Raw genomic sequence first — 20,747 nt, 5'->3', positions numbered from 1 at the left:
CTGTACTTCTTGTTAAGGAGACAATACATGTCCTTGCAGATGAAGCCATCTTTACCTGGGTTTCCTGCTGTTTGCAGCCAAACTCATCAATTACAGACACAGGCCTGTCCCAGAGGTTCTGGCATCAACATCCCCGCTCTGCCACCTTGAAGCTCCCGACCAGGGGCCCGGAAAAGGGCTGAGAGGCAGGCCTGCGGGGAGGTGGGGGCAGAGGGGCCACAGGCTTGGACGCCACAGGTGGCTGAGGACCTGGAGCTGAGAAGCGGGGCTCCTAGGAGGGAGAGGGACATGTGGACAGCGGGTGCCTGGGGTCCCAAGGACTGGGGGTGGAGAGGGCAAGAAGGCAAATCCCCCATTAATCTGGTCAGGGTGAGCGTTGTTATTGTTATTATTATGAAGTATCTCAAGGCTCACACTCATCCTGGCCGGTCGGGCCCCACTAATGGCCCCATAAATCCCAGCCATAAAGAGTAATGGGGGGAGACAAATGAGATAATTAGGAATAAATCTCACCGAGGTCTCTATTCAGCAGCGTCCCTGGAACTGGCCAATCTTCCGAGCCATTAGCCGGGCCCCTAATTAATGCTGAGCTGCCCGGTGCTGCGGAGGCTCTGGGCATGGGAGGGACCCGGGCTTTGGGGCACCCCTGCCCCCACAGCCCTCTGCGGGCGACCTTGGGAGGAGCTGAGGGACATGTGCCCGCAGCCTGCCTGCTTTGCTCTTCTGTCTCCAGGGCCCGTGGACGCTCTGTCTGCACTGTCCTGTCTGCGCATCGTGTCTTCCCTCCATTTCTCTGCCTCACTCCATCTCCCGTCCGCCTTCAATCTCTAGTCCTCGCTTATCAGACAGTCGCTGTCAGCATCTTTGGGCCACGGAAGGTTTGAGTTCTCGGTAATTGTGAAGGCCACCTGCCACAACCCTTCACCATTTGTCCTCACTGCCACCAGTCAACACCAGGGTAGGGACCCCACCTGCCCCAGAACAGTCCTTGAACAGGGAGCACCTGCCCCGCCCCCCAGTGCTGCAGTGCCTTCCACGTGGGCACGTGGGCACGTGGGCATGTGGGCACGGCTTGCCTGGAGCCAGGAACCCTCTCCTTTTTTTTTTTATCCTCACCCAAGGACATTTTTCCATTTTTTGTTCAGATAGAGTGGGAGGGAGAGAGAGAGAGAGAGACATTGATGTGAAAGGGACACATGGAGTGGTTGCCACCCGCACGACCCAACCAGGGCCAGGGACAAACTGCAACCGAGGTACGTGCCCTTAGCGGGAACCGAACCCAGGTCTCTCTGGACCGCAGGTCAATGCTCTAACTGCTGAGCCAAACCGGCCAGGGCAGGAACCCTCTCCTTGTTGCGTCTGTCTCCTGGTCTTGCCTCTGCTGGAGTCGGAGAATAAGCCTCACTGTCCTCCCAGCCTGCAGTTAGTCGTTAGTTGTCCTGACTTCTCTTCTCCAGCTAAATGCCCTGAGTTGCATTCGCCTTGAGGTTCTAGGCAGGCCTCCCAACCTGCTCTGGACCACCGATGGTCGTCTGGTCCCAGAGTGACTTCTGCTGTTTTAGTCTGCCAGCCATTCTCCCATTTTTTGTTGCAGCACCCCTACTTCTTTGGGGAGCTTTCCTCCCCTGATTCCACATGGTTCTGGAGGGCCAGTCAAGTAACCCATCCCCCTGGCCACAGAGACCTGGCCCAGCATAGCTCTTGGTCCCCTGACATGGTAACTGGCCCAGGGAGACTTTGCTCCTTCCTGGACGCCCTGAGGTGGCAACACTGAGAAATGCCAGGCAGACACAGCGTGTGAACATGCCCTTCCCCCAACCTCTCACCTGTCTGCAGCGTAAAGGAATGAGGCTGTGACCTCGAGAGGGGCACCCCCGAGATGGCAGGAATCGTGGGGTATAGAGGCTGTGACAGGGTCAGGTAAAGGTAGTGGAACCAAGTGAGAGTCGAGGAAGGCTGGAGGGGGTTTTGCTCTGCAGGAGGTGGGAGGTGAGGGAATGGCTGGGGCAACAGGGGACTGTGACCGTAGGTCCCATCCTGTGTCTCCTTAGTCCTAGGAAAGTCAAAATGTGGAAAGGAGCATGCACACGGAGGGGACGGGGCACATCTGTAACTTCTGTCCCCCCTGTTGCCCCATGTGTGGCCTGAGCTTCCTGCCCCTGCTTCTTCCCACCCTTCCGCACACAGGGCCAGTCCTGAGGGGTCCCAGGCAGCCCCGGGGTGCGGGGCCTGACTTGCTTTGCCCGGCTGGGTAGGAGTGCAGAGGACGTCAGTTAAAGTACAAGCAGAGCTGAGGGAGGCTCCGGACGCAGAGGGGCGGGCTGCCCCCCACCCCCCAAGCCCCTGACTCAGCTCCTCGCTCAGTCATGGGGCAATGTCTCGGCTTTGGCACGAGCTCACCCAGTGCTCACGGGCAGTCCAGGCCAGGAACAACTTCATTTGGCCTCCCCACCTCCTTCTCCCACACGCGTGGTGATTAATGCTTGTTTGGGGATAAACACGAGAGTGGCCACTCAAGAAATCTCTTGGGCCAAAGGGGTGGGCCTGCTGCTCCGTAGATGAGGGGAAACCAGAGAGGCAGGCTATTTTCCCGGTCCCGTGGCCACACTGCATTCCCAGTCTCACTGCTGTGGCTCAGAGAGGGAAGGGGACTTCCCCGGGCCCACAGCGGAGCCAGGGCTGGAACAGGCTGGCTGGAAAGCAGAGTGGGAGTCAGCAGAGAAGGGCTGTGGAGTGGAGGGGAGCGTCTAGAACTCAGGCTTGCCCTGGGAGGGTATCTGGGCAGGGTTGGGTGGGCGGGTGGCCTCTAAGACCAATGCCATCTGCTTCCCGGCAGTTAAGAGGGCCACCTGGGTGAGGTGGGATGTGGGGAGGCAGGAGAGGCCAGGGGGCTGGGGAGTGGGCGCAGGGCTCCGTGGCACAGCCCAGGCTGCTCAGGGCTGGCAGTGTGGCAGACGCTGAGATGTGAGTGTGCGCCGGCCTATGTGTGTGTGCTGAGTGTGGGTGTGACTGTGGAATGTATGTGAGTGTGCGACTGTAAGGAGAGCCTGTGCACGTGTGTGTGTGTGTGTGTGTGTGTGTGTGTGTGTCGGGGGAGGCTGGCTGAATCCTGCCCCTGTCCCGCCCCCACCCAGCTCAGCCTCTCTGGTTTCAGCCACTGTCCTAAAGAAAACAGCCTGGCAGGAGCGTGCAGCAGGAAATCACTATTTGGATTGCAGAGGCGCCTCTTCCTGCTCCCACAGAGGGGAGAGGGCCAGGGAGGGGGCCTTCCTGCCCACCTGGACCAGACCTCTGGTTGGTCTGGAGCACCCCTCCCCCCACACACCCCTGATCCTCTGCCTCCCTAAGGCCCCCAGACCCCAGCCTGGGGGAAGAAGACCTGAGGCCGAGCCCTCCCACCACTGTCTGTCCTCAGGACAAAGAGCCACAGCAGCAGGGAGAAGTGGACGCTCCCTGAGGCCCTGGGAACGGACCGGCACACCCTTGCCAGGCGACTGGGCAGCCTGTCAAAGGCACAAAGGCATGCACCCCTGAGGCCCAGCACTCAGGAATTTTCTAAATAGAGTTCGCTCATGCAAAAGCACGTTTGAGCCCTGGCCAGTTTGGCTCAGCGGTTAGAGTGTTGGCCCGTGGACCAAAGAGTCTCGGGTTCGATTCCAGTCAAGGGCATGTACCCCTCGGTTGCAGTTTGATCCCCAGCCCTGGTTGGGGTGGTGCAGGAGGCAACTAATTGATGTATCTCTCACATCATTGTTGCGCTCGCTCTCTCTCTCTCTCTCTCTCTCCCCCTCCCGCCTCCTATTCTATCTGAAAATCAATGGAAAAATATTCTCGGAATAGGATTAAAAACAAAAAGGACATGTTTGAAACCTTGTTTATAGCAGGATAACAAACGGAAGGGACTAAGCTGGAGATAGGCAACTGGATTGTAGCTCATCCCTCAGTGAAACTCCTGATAAGAAAGATCCCAACACAAATGGTTATGTGATGAGAACAGAGTGTGGCTATGTGTATAGGATCTTGACATTTTTGTAAAAAAAGGAAAGAAAGCAATATGTGCATGTGCTCATTTATGCACTGATTAGACTTTAGAACTTTTTGTATCTTGGACATGTAATAACTAAGCAAAAAATTGAGATAAACAGATATTGGGGGCCTGAGAAGATGGGGCTTCTCTCCTGGCTGTGATCCTGACTATGTCACTCTGAGCAGGTCACTTTCTCTCTGTGTCCTGAGTTTCCTACATGGTCCCAGGGGTCAGGGAACCTGTTGGCAAAGTGAGGCCTGTGCTCAGGTGCGCGCAGCCAGGGCAGAGGGAGAGGTGTGGCGGTGGGCGGAGTCCTCTCAGGCCTCTATTATCTCCTCCTGCTGCAGCTGCAGCTGAAGCTGAGGCCAGGGGCTACTCCCTCCTATGATTTTCCTTAAGTGAAGATTTCATTTGGCCCTTTCCCTGAGCTCTCTCCTTCCTCCCAGAATCCCTCCAGACCACTGCAGACTTTGTTTCCAGAAGCAATGCCCACCAGTTCCCCATGAGATCTCCACTTTTCAAGGCCTGGCCCTCTCAGCCACGTGTTCTCCTCAAGACAATCCAAGTCCAACCACGAGACATCCTCTCACTCACCCTGGGCCCCTCTGGCTTCCTCCAGGTCCAGGATGGGGTGGAGGAGGCTCGGCCAGCCCTCCCACTGTCGGAGTCCACTTTCCCCAGGGGGCCCGGCAGCGCTCAGGGCCCCGGACACATGGCCTTGGAGGCTCCTGCCAGCCCAGACAGTTTCTTCTTCCTCAATCCCCCTGGCGATTGGGGACGACTGAACTGGATCATGTGACCCCACCCAAGCCATACCTGCCTCCCAGCACAGCCCAGGGGCAAGTCCAGGCCATCCTGGGCCCAGGGTGTCCCCTCCCCCGGCATGGCTCGCCCACTGACATGGCTGCCACCCTTCACCTTGGAGCCTCACTGGGGATGGCTGGCGTCAACAGCAGATTAATTAATCAAAACCTGAACTCATCTGTTGTTAATTAATTCTATGCCAAGGGTTAACTCTTCCCTTTCTGGACTTCCCTTCCCTTGGGCCAAGTGGGGAAATAATGGTGGGGAGATGGTACCCCCCTTCCTTCCTTCCCTTACTGAGAAGCATGAATGAGGGAGGGAAAAAGGAAAAACGGGCCGCAGAGGACAGGGGAGCCTTATCCATTTGTAGGGGGTTTTGTAGGGGGTTATTGGGGAGCGTTGGCTTTTCAGAGTCCTGGTCCATGTATGTCACTCAGGAAATCTGAGATGAACAAATACCTTTATTTACAGCAACAAATAGAACAGACCCCCCCACTCCCTCCCTCTCCCCTTCCAGTCTTTTCTATACCGTCCCCCCCTCCCGCCCTGCCCAGGCCCAAGCCCAGCCCTGTGCGCTGGGGTCACTGTATGGGTCAGCCACCCCACCCTCGCAAGCCCAGGAGAGACCAGGGAGGGGCTCGGCGGCGGGCAGGGTGGGGTCTCTTCACATTTTGCTGAGCTCTAAGCCCGGGGGCAGCGGGAGGCGCCCCGGGAGCAGAGAGGTAGAGACGCGCCCCGCCCCGCCTCCCGCGCCCCGCCCCTCCCGCGACTTTCACAGTGTTCCGCGGCCCGGCAGCTGTCCCCGGCGGCTCCCACCCAACCCTCCCACCAGGTCCCGGAGAAGGACGGGCTCAGCCGTGGGCCCGGCTCCCGGACTGCGGTGCCTCAGGAGCGCCCCTGCTCCTGGGCTGGGGTCGGAGAGGTCCCGGCGAGGGAGCAGGACGGGGAGGGGCTCCAGCTTGGTGCGGTCAGGAGGAGAAGCAGAGCCCGCAGCACTCCATGCAGATCTCCAGGCAGTCGGCCGACTCGCAGCAGGCGTCCAGGATGCCGCAGTCCAGGTCGCAGGGCAGGTCGCAGTCGGCGCACTCGCCCGAGCCGCAGCAGCAGCAGCAGCAGAGGCACGAGTCCTCGGAGCTGCAGGAGCCGCACGTGGCGCAGTCCAGGACAATGTTGCACAGCGTCAGGAACTCGCAGAACAGGCAGGACAGGATGCAGTGGACGCAGCAGTCTGCGGCGGGCGGGCGGAGAGAGCGGGTGAGATGGCCCGGGGCAGGGGACCCGCCTCGGCGCCAGCCCTCGGTGCTCGGTGCTGGGCAGCAATTCGGCTCACGCAACAGTAGCTCCGTGAAGTGGAGACTGTGAGGAGCACTGCTTAGGCACAGAGTGACTGACACACACTTACCTGGTAAGTTGCAGAGTTAGGGTTCAGCCAGGCCGTCTGGATCCTGAACCCCCGTTCTTAAGCTCCTTAGTCATTTATTTAAAGAACAGGAGTGATGACATGTTCCAGGCACTGTTCTAAGTGCTGGGCATGAATTAAGCTCATTTAAACTTGCAACAACTCCATGAGGTGGGGCTACTATTAGCCCCACTCTACAGGTCAAGAAACTGAGGTGGAGAAGCCACTTCAAAGTATAGCCAGAACCCTCCCACACTGCTAACCTCTGCCAGGGCAACTGCCCCCTCACTGCCTCTCCACTCCCCACCTGTGACTCCCCTTCCAGCCATCTGCACCCCTCACAGCAGGGCCCCTTGAAAAACTTTGGTGAGATTCTGTCCCTTCTGTGCCCAGAACCCTCCAGTGGCTTCTACCCCACGGTAGTAAAAGCTAAAAAGCTCAGAGTTGCCCCCATGGCTCCATGTGATCTGGTTTCCACCACCACTGTCCCCCTGATCACTGCTCTGGCCACATCAGCTCCTCCTTCTCACGCAGGAACTATTTCCGTGCCCCACCCCCAACCTGGAGGTCTCTGGGCCCACATAACCGCGGGTGCTCACTCCCTCCCCTCCTTCATTGTTCAAATATCACCCTCTTTAATAATGCAACCTATCCGCCCCACCCCAGCACCTCCACCCCCTTGCCCCAGCCTCTGTCACCTGTCCCCAGTAGGACTGGTCACCTTCCACCCTGCTACACAGCTTTTCCTTCCACTGAAATGTAAGCTCCACAGGGGCAGGCATCTTTGTGTGTTTTGGTCACTGATATGTTACAAGTCCCTAGAACAGTGCCCAACACGTTGTAGGCGCTGAGTTAATAAATGGTAAGTGCATTAATGCATAAGCTCGTGGGACCCAAACCCAGGCAGGCTGGCCTGGTGTCCACGCTCGAAAGTGCTCAGTGTGCTGCCAGGGTGCTGAGCTGGCACCTGCCAGGGATCAGGCGCACGGGCAGAATGTCCAGTTCCCCTGAGGAGGTGGGCCCTTGCAAGGCTGCTGGTGCTGTGGGCGTCTCACACTGCCACGGGGGGTGTGACTCCCCCAGCCCTTTCCTGTGTGGAGGGAGTGGGGTCTTGTGCAGCTGGAACCCCTGCAATCTGTCTGCAAACTGGATAAGAGAGTTCTCTTCCAATGCAAATCTGATGAGGTCACTACCTTGTTTAAAACCCTCAATGGCTCCCTATTGCTCTCCAGATAAGGTCTAAGTCTACCAAGCATTGTTTACAAGGCATCCCCCCACCCCATGAGTCCCTGCTGGCCTGGAGTCTCACTTCCTACCATTCCTCACCTTGAACTTCTTAATCTAGCCACACTAGCCATTTCTTACCTCTATGCTAAGGCCCCTGGCTGGATCCTCCTACTCAATCTTTAAGCCTGGCTCAGATTCCTCCAGAACCTCCCTAGGCTCCCCTCCTTGGCTTTCTGGGGCTGGAGTGAGTGTCCCCTGTGTTTTCATAATCCCCTGCGCGTGGCTTCATCACTGTTATCACACCATACGGTGATTCCCTGCTGTGTCTCTCTCATGAGAGCTTCATGAGGCCATGGACTGGGTCCCCAACACACAGCACAGTGCTTGGCTCATAGCAGTGCCCACTACACTTTACATGAATGAATGCCTCTTTCATAAATTAACTGGGCAGAATCTGCTCTGCCGGGTGGGAAGGCTTATGAATACATTCGATGCAAATGTTATATGCACTGAATCTGCAGAGGACAAGGCCACAGTCCCCCAACATGGACAGGAAGCACTTAAAAACTCTGGGGTAAAGGTGAAGCACCACTAAGCTCCAGGCAGCTGGGACCCATGCTGAACTGATGCCGGGTGGGGAGAGCTGGCTGCCCAGCGTGGCCCTGCAGAGGACCTTTCTGTCGCGGGAACAATGGCTGATGTATCTGAGTCCCCTGACCTCTCACTGTACCTTGCAGCCCCTGCCCCACCCCCAATTAAGCATCTGATGGTGAAGTGTTTTATTCTGCTAGGTGTTCTGTCTGCTCTCACGAAACAGATGGTCCACTCCTTGAGGAAAATTTCTATTTCCAGAACCGGGATGGCTTAAACTGGATTAGGCCAGATGGCTCCATTCCCTGTCACAGAAACTGGGAGAGCAGGGGTGGGAAGGGGTTGGCCTTGAGAAGTCAGGCATGCCTCAGTTTATCCAACAACCTTTGCAAGTTCTCAGATTTGGGTCTTGCATCAGACTCCCCGTAGGACTTGTTGGGCCCAGGCTTCTGCCGCACCCAAAGGCCCAGACCTGGTGGGCCCGGCAGGCGGCCAAGACTGCATTTGTAACCCGAAGCCCAGCGGAGGCGCTGCTGCTGGTCCCTGGGCCATACCGTGCGGACCTGGCTTTGGGCCCTTGTGGGGAGACGTGGGGTACTCACCTTCCTGTGCCTGGAGCGGGATCTGGGAGGCAGCGGACTTGGTGCTGCCCTTGCTCTTCTTGCTGCCCTGGCTGGCGAGGGATGGGTGAGCCTGCAACTTCCGGTGGGCCTTGGGGCCACCCAGCGCACCGTTTCCAGCCCGCCTGGCACTGCCCAGCTCCGAGGGGTGGCCAGAGCCATTTGCCAGTAGTGGGGTGCAGCCCAAAGGGTTCCCCTGAGGCTGGCCTGGAAAGATGGCGAGAAAGGGCGATGGGGCCGGGTTGGGGTTGCCCCGCCTCTCAGAGCTCTGCTCTCCTCCTGACTGCTTTGTTCCCACCTACACCACCGTCCACCGAGCTGGTGTGTGTCCTGCAGATGAGGACACTGAGGCCCAGAGAGCAGAAGTGACTTGCTCAGAGGCACACCATGAAATAGCAGCGGGGCTGAGCCTGGCTCCTGACTCCCGGGCCAGTGCTCATGCCGCAAAAGACAGAGGTGCAAGAGGGGCTCAGAGCCCTGAACCCCACCTTCTTACCCCACATGAAATCCATTCTCCTGCTCCTGGGTCCTGGGATTTGGGCCACAGTGTGGGGTTGGGGGAGGGGAGGGACAGGGACAGTTTGGACAGCAGTGAAGCAGTTAACCTTCACTTCAGCCTCTGCCAAGCCCCCAGCTGTTTTTGCCCTTTGTGTGCTGGGTGAGTTATTAGAAACATCTGTTTGGAGATGAATGCCTGGTCTGGAATCCGGGGGCTCCTCACAGCAGCCCCTCTGTCTGCTCCTCCACGCCCCTGCCCGGCAGCCTCTGGGAGGCTCTGGCAGGAGGAGTTTGCTGAGGGCCCAGGCGCCTGCGTGAGGAGGGAGGAAGGGAAGAGGGAAGGCCAGCGGAGAGACCCCTGAGGCCAAGACACCCCCCAGTCCCCATCCCAGGCTGAGGGACTAGACTTCAGCATTATCAGTGAGGTGCAGGGAAGCTGGCCCCGGAGACCCCCCCAAACACCCCGTTCTTTTCCTCATCTCACTCAGGTTTGCTCACCTGAGAGGCACAGTTCTGTTCACAAGACAGAGGGCAGGTGGGTGTGTGCTGGGGGAGGGGCCTGAGAAGGGCCATGAGCACCTGGGACCCCCTGGCTGCTCGGGGCCGGATGGGGCGCTCCTGGGCAGGACCCTTGGGCCCTGAGGCTCTCTGTAAACATGGGGAGCTTCCATCTCTCAGGTGCTGGGGTCTGGTTCCCCAGCTCCCTCCAGGCCTGGCCTCTATTCAGACTGTGGCAGGAGGAGATGGGGGAGGGGTGCCTGGGGACTTCGGAGAGGAAAGCCGCCTCAGTGCCATGCCTGAGGGCTGGGCCTTCGGGCAGTGCTGGGTCACACACCGAGCACCTCCTGCTTGCTGGCCACTAGGGTAAGCCCTTGACCTGCCAACTATTCTGTCACTGGACCCTCTCAGTAGCTCTGTGGGGCTGTCTCCTCCTTTACAGACAGGGAAACTGAGTCCTAGAAAGGTACAATGACCTGTCCAAGGTCTGCAGCTAGTGTCGGAGGTGGACCAGCCTATAGGCTAAATGCTGAGGCTTGGAGGCCGGAGAGGCAAGGAGGGGGCAGAAGTTGGGAGACAAGGGACTGGAGAACAAGTTGCTGCTATCACAATAATCACTACGCGTGTAACTGGTAGTTGGCATGTTTTGAGGTATTACTGGTGCCAGACACAGTGCTAAGAGCTTCATGTGTACCAACGTCCTTAAGTATTACAATCAATCTATTATTAGCCCCATTTCACAGATGATAAAACTGAGGCCCAGAGAGGATAAAACTTGCCAAGATTCCACAGCTAGGAAAGGGCGGGGGAGGGGATGGAGATGGGGTAAAAGGAGCAAAGGACAAGGTGGGGAGTGGGGGGGAGGATGGGAGACAGGGCCCTGGAGAAGCTCCATGCTGGAAGACTTCCGCCCTGAGGTGGGGCTGGTGCCTGCATCTGGGTAAACAGGGGTAAGGCCATGGGAAGTGGCCAGGCCTGAATCATCATGCCCCCGCCTCTTGGCCCCATGGGGGTGACTGAGCTGAATCCTTGGCCAGCCTCGGTTGCCCCCTGCCCTGCTGCCTAAACATGGCACAGTGACCAGCGGGCGGGCATGTGTGGTGAATTGAGGGCCCTGGAGGGTGTGGGCAGACACAGAGCTTGCCTGTGGCCATAGCTGTGGAGTGACCATGGGGACTGAGTCAGAGCAAACACTCAGGGCCCATAGACACTGGAGTGACTGTCCAACTCCCACCCAGGTCCCCTCCTCTGTGGCCACTGTGCTGACCTCTTTCTCTCAGTGCTGCTGGTGGGCATGTCTGGAGGAGGCTGCGGGCAGTGTGCTGGCAGGATTTAGTAACCCTGGCTTCCTGGGAGCCCAACTTTGCCCCAGATGCCCTGCCTGAAGGCAGCTCCCACTCAGTGTGCCAGCCGGGCAGGAGGGCACAGGAAAGAGCACTGGGTCAGGAGACCTGAGCCCCCCAGCTTGAGTGGTTCTCTGTGCCTCAGTTTCCTCACCTGTAAAATGGGCTTGGCAGTAGCTAAGCTGCCTCACAGCAGGCTGAGCTGAGAGCACGTGGGATCATTCAGGGAAAGTTGGAAAGTACAACTGCGTCTACAGATTTGGGGACCTTACTAGTAATTACAAAACAATTCTGGCTGCCCTTTCCTCTGCCTTTGGGCATGAAGGTGGAGAATTGTCTCCCTCCCAGGACCTCCTTGGAGACCTTAAGCCAAACCTGGGCACGGAGCTGAATTTTGCTCCTTTCTGCCCAGATCAGGGTATCCTTCGGTCCTGGACACCCTGAAGGATGGCGCGGTGATGGGCTCTAGCTGCCTGTCCCCTGTTCTCTTCCTGGGGGGAGGGCACCTGTGTCCAGACAGCCCCATGCTCTCTCGTCCGGAACCACAGTGTCCGGAGCCTATGCACGCGCGTTCTGAACTAATTTTGTACGTGGAGACCGTCTTCCTAGACAGAAAGGACAGTGGAGTGTCATACACCACTCCACTGCCCACACCTCGAGGTCCTGGCCCTGCACTGGGTTCCCACGGGCACCCACTGCCTTTCCGCCAGCCCATCTGGGGGTTCCCCAGGACAACCCCTACATGTTGCCACCCCAATCCCCCGGCCCCCTAGAACTCACGTGTCACAGCTTCTGTGGGGACATCGAGGTCAGTGCTGTCCAGGGCCTGGGGGGCCCCAGGGCCATTGCCTTGGGGCATGGGGGGCGCCTCCTCCTCCAGGGAGCCCTCTTCTAGCACTGCCTCCACGGGGTGAGTGGGTCCTGTTCCCGTCTCCAGCCCAGGCAGGAGGGCTGGGGTCTGGGCTGGGGAAAGAGCAGACAAGCGAGCGGTCTCCCTGGTGCCTCCTGCTTGCCCAGTCCTGGTCCCCTTCCTGCACCCAGATTGCCGTGAGCCCTCATTCATGTCTCTTTGTACGGTTACCCAGCCCTTGCCCTACCTGGCAACAGCGCCAGACTCCAAAATAGACTCCCAAACCACAGCGCGTGCGTGAGCAAGGGCGTGTGCGCGTGTGCCCTGTGCATGTGTGTGCGTCCACGTGTGTGGTGTCAGGACAGGAAGGAGGAACACAGCACAGGAGAGAACAGACAGCTGGTCAGCGATGGGGAGATAGGGACAGGCACCAGGAGTGACAAGGAGAAAGAATCGAGGGACAGGGAGAGGTAGAAGCAAAGAGAGATAGAGCGTCAGAAGGCGGGGGGACTGGGCACGGAAGGGGAGAGCCCCAGAAATCCAGTGACAGACAGCCTGGGATGGGAGGGAGACTCAGCAATAGAGAGAGTCAGCGAAGCTAAGCAGGGTCGGGCCTGGTTAGTACTTGGATGGGAGAGAGTCAGCGATGGGGAGAGATAAGGCAGGGTCAGAGGTGGAGGAGAAGGAGCACGATACAGACAGTGAGAAACTGGGCCAGAGAGAGGATGATAGCAAGAGAAAGAGCCAGAGAAAACCTGGGGAGAGAGGGCTGAGGCCTGGGGCGGGGGGCTCCGGGCAGCAGGAGAGACAGGGAGAGGATGAGAGGGCTGGGAAGAGGCGGACCGCAGCCGCACGTAATTACAGTGACCAGCTCGGCCCTCTGTGCGCAGTGGGCGGAAGGAAGGAAGGGAGCCACCTTCAAACCCACAGCTCCCGGGAGGCAGGCCTGGGCTGTGGCCCCAGGGCACAAAGGCTAGGGGGATGGGTGGTGGAGGAGGGCGGCAGAGAGGGGCCCCAGTTCCCACACCCTCAGTCGATGGGTGTGGGAAGGCCTGAGGGAGCCAGGGAGCCAGAGGGTGAAGGTAGGGGTCAGGGGCCAAGGGCCAGACGAGGCAATTACAGGGTGCAGGGCGCAGCCTGAGCCTCTCATCAGACCCAGGCACAGTCGAAATGACAGGGGCCTCGAGAGGGTGCCCCCACATGCCATACTGGGAGCAGGGAGACATAGAAACCAGAGACTCAGAGGGACACAGACACCCAAAGGGCACAGGGAGAAGAGAAGGGCTCTGGGAGACAGGAAGGTGAAGGGAAAGGGCGGTGAACCCAGAGAATAAAATATCCACAGTCAGGGAACACACCACCAGAGGCGGAGACAGGCCCCCAGAGGGACAGACAGACAGACAATGTCCAGTCTTGGAAACAGAAACACATCATCGATGAAGAAAAGAGGGGCTCACATGTGGGGCACACCTCTGAGCTGTCTCCAAATGAGGGTGGGAGAAGAGAGGAGGGAGATCATTGATGTTGGGCCTGCAGGTTTGGGCCACTGGGGCATCTTGAGGGGCTCAGCTGCCTTCCTGGGCCCTGAGCATCCCTGTGGCTCTGACCCTCAGAGACCCCTTAGCAATCCTTGTTTCAAAGACCTTGGTCTCCCATGAGGGGACAGAGACCCTGAAGGCCCCAAGTGGACAGCACAGGAGAGAGCACCAGGCCGAGCAGACATGCTCACTCCTGTCCAGGGAAAACCGGGCTCTGCCTGGAGCTGGGAGCCAGCAGCCAGGGCCAGCAGGCTGGGGCTCCTGTGACTTTGGCGGACACCAGAGCGATGTGTTGGAGACAGGGTGGGTCCCTGCAGCCCTCTCCACTCTCTGGGCCTGTTGAGAACCCCATCACCACCTGGGTTCAGGAGAGAGAAGACAAATGGCTTCTGGAAGATCACAAAGCTGGGCTGGGGCGGCACGGGAAGGTGAGTGGAGATGGCACCTGCTAGATGGCGCCCCTCCTAGCCCCAGCCCATCTGCAGCGGCTCAGACCCTAGGTTGTCTGAAGGTGGGGCTCAGGCCTTGGGTCCTCATTCCCTGGAAAGAAGGGGGCCTGCCCAGCTCCAGCCTCTGGCCCGGAACTGAGTGCTGACTCTCCCATGTGGTAAAATGAAAAGGTCTGAGAGAGAAGCTAAGATCCAAGCCCTGGTTTTCACCAGTCATCAGCTTGGGCAAGTCACTAGGACTTGGGTTACCTCGTGTGCAAAGGGGGCTTCCTAATGCCTCTCTCTCGGGGTTTCAGAGAGTCACAAAATGCTCAGAGGTGTCCTGGACTGCAGGGGCCACTCAGAAGCACCCCCACCCACCCACTGACCCACCCTCCCTTCCTCCCTCCCTCCCTCCTCCCTTCCTGCGCTGGTTGGTTTAACATTTATTAAGCAGCTACAGTGCACCTATATTGTGTCAAGCCCTGGGCAGACCAAATGGGAAAGACAGGTGGCTGCCTCGAGCTCTCCCTCAGGGTGGGGTCAGGAGCGACAGCAGGGAGATCCCCAAGAACTGTGGCGGCACAGAAAATGGGCACTTAGCCCAGGTGTGCGCATGCGCACGTGCCCCCGTGTGCTAGGAGCTTCCCGGAGAAGGCAATACCCACGTTGGATCTTGAATAATAAGTCAGCAAAGAAGCAGAAATGGCCATTTCAAGAGGGGCAGCAGGAACCAAGGCCCCAGGATGAAAAGTTGTAGCAAGAACAAGGGAAATGACAGCGTGTGGGGCCGGTGGGCCTGGGGGTCGCTTCCCAGGCTTTCTCCTGAGGTCACGGGGTGCACAGGGGTGACCCTGTCAGGCCTGCAGTCGGAGGGGCCAGACTGCAGCACTCTGGGCTGCCAGGGTCGAAAGGGAGAACGGTGAGAGAGAAGGGTGAGGGGACTGGTCCTCATCTCTGCTGTGCGCTCTGTGTCACCGCTCTCTGGGCAGTCTAACAGTCACCAAGAGGGCTGGCGATCTCGACCCTGGTGGGAACAGGAGATTATAGAGACAGAATATGACCCGCCATTCTAGGGTGAGCACCAGCCCTCTCAGAAGGAAACCAGGAAAGAGAATCCAGCTCAGCATCTTGACCTGGAAACACAGGGGGACAGCTCTCCTGAGGGGGGCAGCAGAGGGGACCCCACTGCCTGCGGGACAACCCCGAGGGCAGGGGAGGAAGTTGTGCCGAGTGCCCAGAGACCTGCACGCATAGAAGTGGCGGGAAGACCTGATCTGCGAAGGACATGCTGCCCAGAGGGCCTGGTGCCAAGATGCTGGACCAAGAAACAGTTCTCGCCAGGGCACATGGAGCACAAAAGCCAAACTGACAGAGCACAAGCGCTCAACCACGAAGAGATGGTTTTCCTTCTGGTGACCATAAGGCCGCCACGTGGATGTGCATTTCACGTTCTGCATAAAGACTCCTGCCAAGGGAGTCAGGGGTGGGGCTGAAGACCCTGGTTGCGGCCCGACCTCTTGGAGGTGTCACTGGGTCAGCCAGCTGCATACCTGCTGCATCTGACCAGAGGGCCGCCTTTTTCTAATGTGCACAGAGGGCCGTGCTTGCTGGTGGCATCTCTCAAGGGTCCCCATCCATAAGGGGAAATACAGAGAGGCAACAGCTCCCTGCCGCCACACACTTTCATTCCTAACACAGGTTACGGTGCAGGTCAGTGCCCTGAGCTCCGGACAGACAGCCCAGAAGAGAGTGAAAAAATCATGTTTAAATCCATCTGCCCTAGAGGGTAGGGCGAGAGACCCACAGTTTCCACAAGGGACCCTGTGGGCTCCCTCTGCCTGTTGTCCACAAGTTGAGGGGTACTCCTGGACCAAGAAGAAATGGGGGGACCTCTTCCAGGTGGGCTGGCTTCACTGTAAGGCTGGAAAGTGAGAACAGGGCCCTTGCTCTGGAGCTCCAATGCCTGAGCCCTCACACCAGCCTTGTCCACTGACTGAGGACAGTGGATCCGGGCTTCTCCGTGGAGCTCGGACCACCTCTAGAGAGAGGGCCAGGATCTGCTCTGCTCAGAGCGCTGACTGGAAGTCCATGCTCCAGTCTCTCCGTGGCCTGGTATGCAAGGCCTCAGTCTAGATCTTCAGCCTAATCAACGGACAAGGATCCCACGTTCCAGGCAGACTGACCCCGCCGTGGTCCCAGGCCTTCTGACCACCCACCCATGCTTAGACCGTTTCCTTCTGCCACTCTCGATCCAGCCCACCCTTCGCAACCCAGCTCAAGCTGCACCTTTTCCTCTAGAGAGCCTTCCCTGACCCCGAGCCACTGTCCCTGCTCTGAGCGGCTCCCGTACTGAGAACTTGGCACTCGGCACCCCGTTGTTCATTATAACTTGGTAGCGAAGTCCTGGCCCAAGCGCACTGCAGCCTCCCTAGCTCCCTCGCTTGGGGTGGCGTCAGTGTTCATCTCGGCACCGCAGTGGGTACCCAGCAAACGTCTGTGGGTGAAGACTGACCTCTGGAGCTTGAAATGGCCCAGGTCAGGGAAAGAGAGAAAATGAGATGGTGAGGACTGGGGGTGGTACCTGGCTCTGAACCCCAAGAAGGCGAGAATGTGAACTCTCTTGGTACATAGTTATGACACACCGATCACAGTCCCAGGCCACCAGGCTGAGGACTGGAGAGGGCCTGAGCTGGCCAGTTAGGCTGGGTTGGGTTGATTTTATTTTAGGTCTGAAGGCTCCAATTCCCCAGGAAATTCAATTTAGAACCAAGAGCAGGAATGTGACGCCCCAGTGCTGGGCAGAAATCTGCTGTGGGTTAGGGAGCCAGGCTCTGGGGCTCTCAGGGGTGGGTGGGGAGAGGCCATGGGGGTGCCAAGGGTGTGGGGGCTTGGCCACCTGCCCCGACCAGAGCTGCTCTGAGTCCTCTTCACCCCATTTTCATCTTACTCAGCTGAGGGAGGGGCTGACTTGCTCCCTGGCTGTCCTGCCAGCAGGGCCCCAGGGGCAGCTCCCGGCCTCGCTGTCAGGGCTCAGCAGGGAGCGTGGGGGATTCTGGTCTTGGATCCAGGTCTGTGGGGTTTTGGCTGGGTCTCCTGCGGTTTGGGCTTCCTGGGCAGCAGCCTCGTTCCCCCAAGGCAGCAGAGCCAGGCCTCCTCCTGTTGTGAAAGCCACATCGGCTGGCTCGGCCCAGCTGGGGAGGGGGCTTGCTGGGGTGCTGGGGGCCTCAAGTTACAGCCCAGGGTTTAACCCACCCAGGGGTCCACCTGGCCCTCGTCCCCTGCCCCTCCTCTCCCTTCGGGGCTGAGAAGGGGTCGCACATGGAGAGGAGCTTGGAAAGGCCCTGGAGGAGAGAGCAGAGAAAACAGATAAGCAGAGGAAGAAAGCAGAGAAGTGGGAGGACAGGAGAGAAGCAGGAGGCAGAGAGAGAGAGAGGCTAAGAGGGAGAGAGAAGGTTCCAGACACAGACAAGGCCTTCCCAGCCCCCTGCCTGTAGCCCTCTCTAGGCTGAAGGAGCCCAATTCTTGGAAGAGCTTATTCCCCAGAAGCCCCTGCTCCAGGGGCCCAAGGAGGGGAGGGAATCTGAGGATTAGTGGGGATGTGCAGCAGACACATTAGTGTCGCTTGTGTGCTGGCCCCTGACCAGACATCCTCCACTTGTTCTCTGCTCCAGGAGACCCACCACCACCACCTCCAGAGTCCAGGTGTCCAGAGTGCCGTCATCCTCACTAGGTAGACCGGGAACTGAGACGGGCCTCTCCCAACAGGCAGACAAGCCCCTATGGGTGGATGTGAAGACTGAGGCCAGAGACAGGACAGCACTTGTCCAAGGCCGTGCAGGGAGTTCGTGTCAGAGCCCAGGACCAGACCATCGTTGCTCAGAAGCTCAAAGATGGGGAAGTGGGGGGTGGGGAGGGGTGAGAAAAAGGCACCTAGAACTGGGATTAAAGTCAGAAAAGCTGGGCCTATTTTTCTGCACCCCAGCCCTCTGAACAAATCCCCAAAGTGCCTGACTTCTCCTGACCCTGTGTTCCCTGTGTTGCACAATGAACCTCCAGGCACATCTGCAGTGAGGGGGCCTGAGAGCCACATCCCTCAGGGCGCCCATCCTCAGGGAGTCACCCAGGGAGTGGGGGGGAAGCTCCTACAGGATCCTGGGGAGGTTACAGATTGTGTGAGTTAGGAGAAGCGATGTGTGTGTGCTGTGTGTGTGTGTGTGTGTGTGTGTGTGTGTGTCTGTGTGCTGGGGTAGGAGCAGTAGGGACTGGCCAGGCCCCGGTGGGGAGGAAGGCGAGCAAGACAGATGGCAAGAAGGGGAGGGGCCGGGTCCTATGGCCGCTTTAGTTGGACAAAAGTTTTCGGGAAGCCCTGGGCTCTTGCTGCGTTGGGGGAAGGGAAGGGAAGAAAGATTCAGACACCCCCACCTCTGCCTGAGGTCCCCATAAATATTTACACACTGGGCAGAAACGGTTGGGACACAAATCCCAGACGGACAGACAGCCTGCGTGTGTGTGTGTGTGTGTGTGTGTGTGTGTGTCTGGTGTTGGGAGTGAGGGGAGTCAGAGCCAACTTGGCACAGCCACCGCCTGCGTTGGGGCCCTGCCCCCATCACCCCAGAGCTCCACTCTCTTTGGACCCGGTCCCGAAGAGCCAGACCCCGCGCCCCCACCTCCACCAAGCTCCCCGAAACCGTCTCCTCGTGTCTCAGGGAGTCGGAGGGGTAGAATTAACACACCCCCACCCCGGAGCCGCCTACCCCGCTCCCGTCCAGCTTCCCTCTCCACCTCTGGTTGTACCTGGGCCGGGGGCTGCGCTGGGGGCTTCATGAGGCGCGTCGCAATGAGGAGGGTGCTGGCCACTCACCTGGGACATCGGCCCGGGACCTGCGGAAAATAGGGCTCAGCGGGTGGGGTAGACCTTACCCCGCGGGTGCGCGGAAAAGGGGACTGGCAGGGGGTGATCCAGATGCAGGCGCGCGCCTCCCCCCGTTCCAGCTCGGCCACCGACTAACTTACTCGCGCAAGCTTCGTGCTCCTCTCTCGCCCCTCCGGGATCACGGTGCGGGGCCTGCCATGCGCGCCTGCCCAGGGCGCCCCCGCGGAGGGGCCACGCAGCTCCCCGGTGCCCGCCCCGCGCCCCCTCCCCTCTCTCACTCACGCCATTCTCTCATTTCGGCGCCAGCTCGCGCCGTGCGCCCCCTTCCTTCTTCCTTTTCTCCCTCCAGCCCCCTCCCTCCTTCCCTGCTCGCTACGCGCCGCCCTTCCTCCCCGGCCCACCCTCTCCCCGCCCCCTCCTCGTCGTCCCCGTCGCTCCCAGCCCGCCCCCCACCACCGCCGCGTCCCTTCCCCCGCGCGGGGCTCGGCGCTGCCTGGGCCGGACACGCCTGTGCGCGGGGCGCCGTGGCCCGAGCCCCCACAGGAAGCTCGCTCCGCGCGTCTCTTCCGTGCTGGCAGAGCTGGGCCCCAGTCTCCCCAAATCTCCGCCCCCCCCCCCCCCCCAGCGCCCCGAGGCGCTGCAGAGGGGCTGTGCATTCTCTTCTCCAGTCCTAAACTCTGCAAAAGTTTGCGGAAAGTCACGAGAACAAGAGAGAAAGCACAGTGACTACAACCGCTTCGGGCTAATCGTTTGCATAATTGTGGCCACCAAATCTCCTTGTCCCAAAGATGGGAGTGATCCAGTTCCTCAGGCGCCCTTTGCCCAACCCCTCTGTCCCCCGCTCCGTGTCCTACGCCAGGCGCCCAGGGTCAGGGACTCACAGAGGTCGTGCCCACCACACAGAGGTCGTGCCCGGGAAATCCTGTTACTGACTAGCTATCTTCTCGGGTCCTCCAGCAGCTCTGAGCATCCCTAATCCCCCCAACTCCTGCCAGCTGTGCGTGGGAATTTATGTCAGAAAACCGACTTTGGAGGCGAAGAGAACGCCTAGTTCAACTTTTCTTTTAGCTCCGAACTGGAATCTGAGGCCTTCCAAATTGTGGGTGCTCAGGGGAAAGGGGAGAGAAGGGCCCCTGCCAGGCGGGGACAGCTGGGTGGCACATCTGGAATTGTGTGCTGGGTCCTTCCTTGGGGCCGTGGGGGTAGGAAGGAAGCCACCGCCAGGCAGCCCAAGGGGGTTCAAGGACCCTCAATGTGACCCTAAGACCACGTCCCCGAGAATGGGGGAGGGCACGGAGCCTGCGGCCCGCCGGGTGGGGCTGGGCGGGCGGGTGGGATGATCCTCCGGTGGGGCCGCCCGCTGGGGAGAGCGTCTCGGCCACGCTAGACCCGGCCGCCTAGGAGCCGCGTCTGGGCTCCCCACCACGATGGCCAGTGAGCAATTAGAGAGGCGGCGGCGGCGCCAGACCAGTCCTCCCTGTCCCACGGAAGCCTGGGGCAGAGACGCAGGGGGCCGAGTGAGGGACTCCCCCAGCCCGCGCGGTCGCTACGTACGGCGCTCGAAGGTCCTCGCGGCGCCGTCTCGGCCAAGATCGCTGTGGCACCCACCGCGCCCGCCGCGCTTTTGCCACCCGGGCCCGCGTTCCCGCGATGAGCCCAGGTGGCTGCGGCCCGAAGAGGGGTCCCAGGCTGGGAGGAGAGGGTCCAGCTCCCGGGGCCGGGCTGCCTGCTGCAGGGGCTTAGCCTGGCGGCCCGGGAGCCAGCTCCGGTCAAGATCAAGCTGCCGTGTGGGAGCTCTGGAGATCGGGGTGGACTCCCCCTTCCTGGCAAGGTCTGAGTCACTGGGACGCGCCCGCGCTGGGGCTTGGCCGCTGCTGCATTCTTACCGGCTTACCTGGGCCCGGGGGCTGGGCCTCACACGCCTCCAAGAGTGGAGTTGAGGGGTAAGGAGGTGGACATTGTCTCCCGGACAGCCCCCACCGGGTCTCTCTGCCCCCTCCCCAACCACAGACTGGAGCTACACCCCGCCCCCTTCTCAGTCTCTAGCC

The 20,747-nt window shown here is 59.6% G+C and overlaps 1 protein-coding gene across 2 annotated transcripts; it reads right to left on the bottom strand.

The window, feature by feature from the left end:
- Nucleotides 1-5,673: 5,673 nt before the first annotated feature.
- On the bottom strand, nt 5,674-20,461 carry MDFI (MyoD family inhibitor). Of its 2 annotated transcripts, none has more exons than XM_036248860.1 (5): nt 20,254-20,461; nt 18,621-18,707; nt 11,788-11,970; nt 8,651-8,875; nt 5,674-6,059 (listed from the first exon to the last, which is right to left on the bottom strand). In XM_036248860.1, the coding sequence occupies exons 2-5, from the start codon at nt 18,694-18,696 to the stop codon at nt 5,800-5,802; spliced, it is 744 nt and encodes a 247-aa protein (XP_036104753.1). In that variant the 5' UTR covers nt 18,697-18,707; nt 20,254-20,461; the 3' UTR covers nt 5,674-5,799. The 2 variants fall into 2 exon arrangements, with proteins under 2 accessions (XP_036104753.1, XP_036104752.1); XM_036248859.1 differs by lacking the exon at nt 20,254-20,461 and adding an exon at nt 18,840-19,031.
- Between the last annotated feature and the right edge of the window lie 286 nt (nt 20,462-20,747).

This window comes from Molossus molossus, unplaced genomic scaffold, assembly GCF_014108415.1.
Source record: "Molossus molossus isolate mMolMol1 unplaced genomic scaffold, mMolMol1.p scaffold_m16_p_8, whole genome shotgun sequence".
Taxonomy (NCBI): Eukaryota; Metazoa; Chordata; class Mammalia; order Chiroptera; family Molossidae; genus Molossus; species Molossus molossus.
Note: the sequence above shows the minus strand (reverse complement) of the source record. Positions and strands in the feature narration are given on the sequence as shown.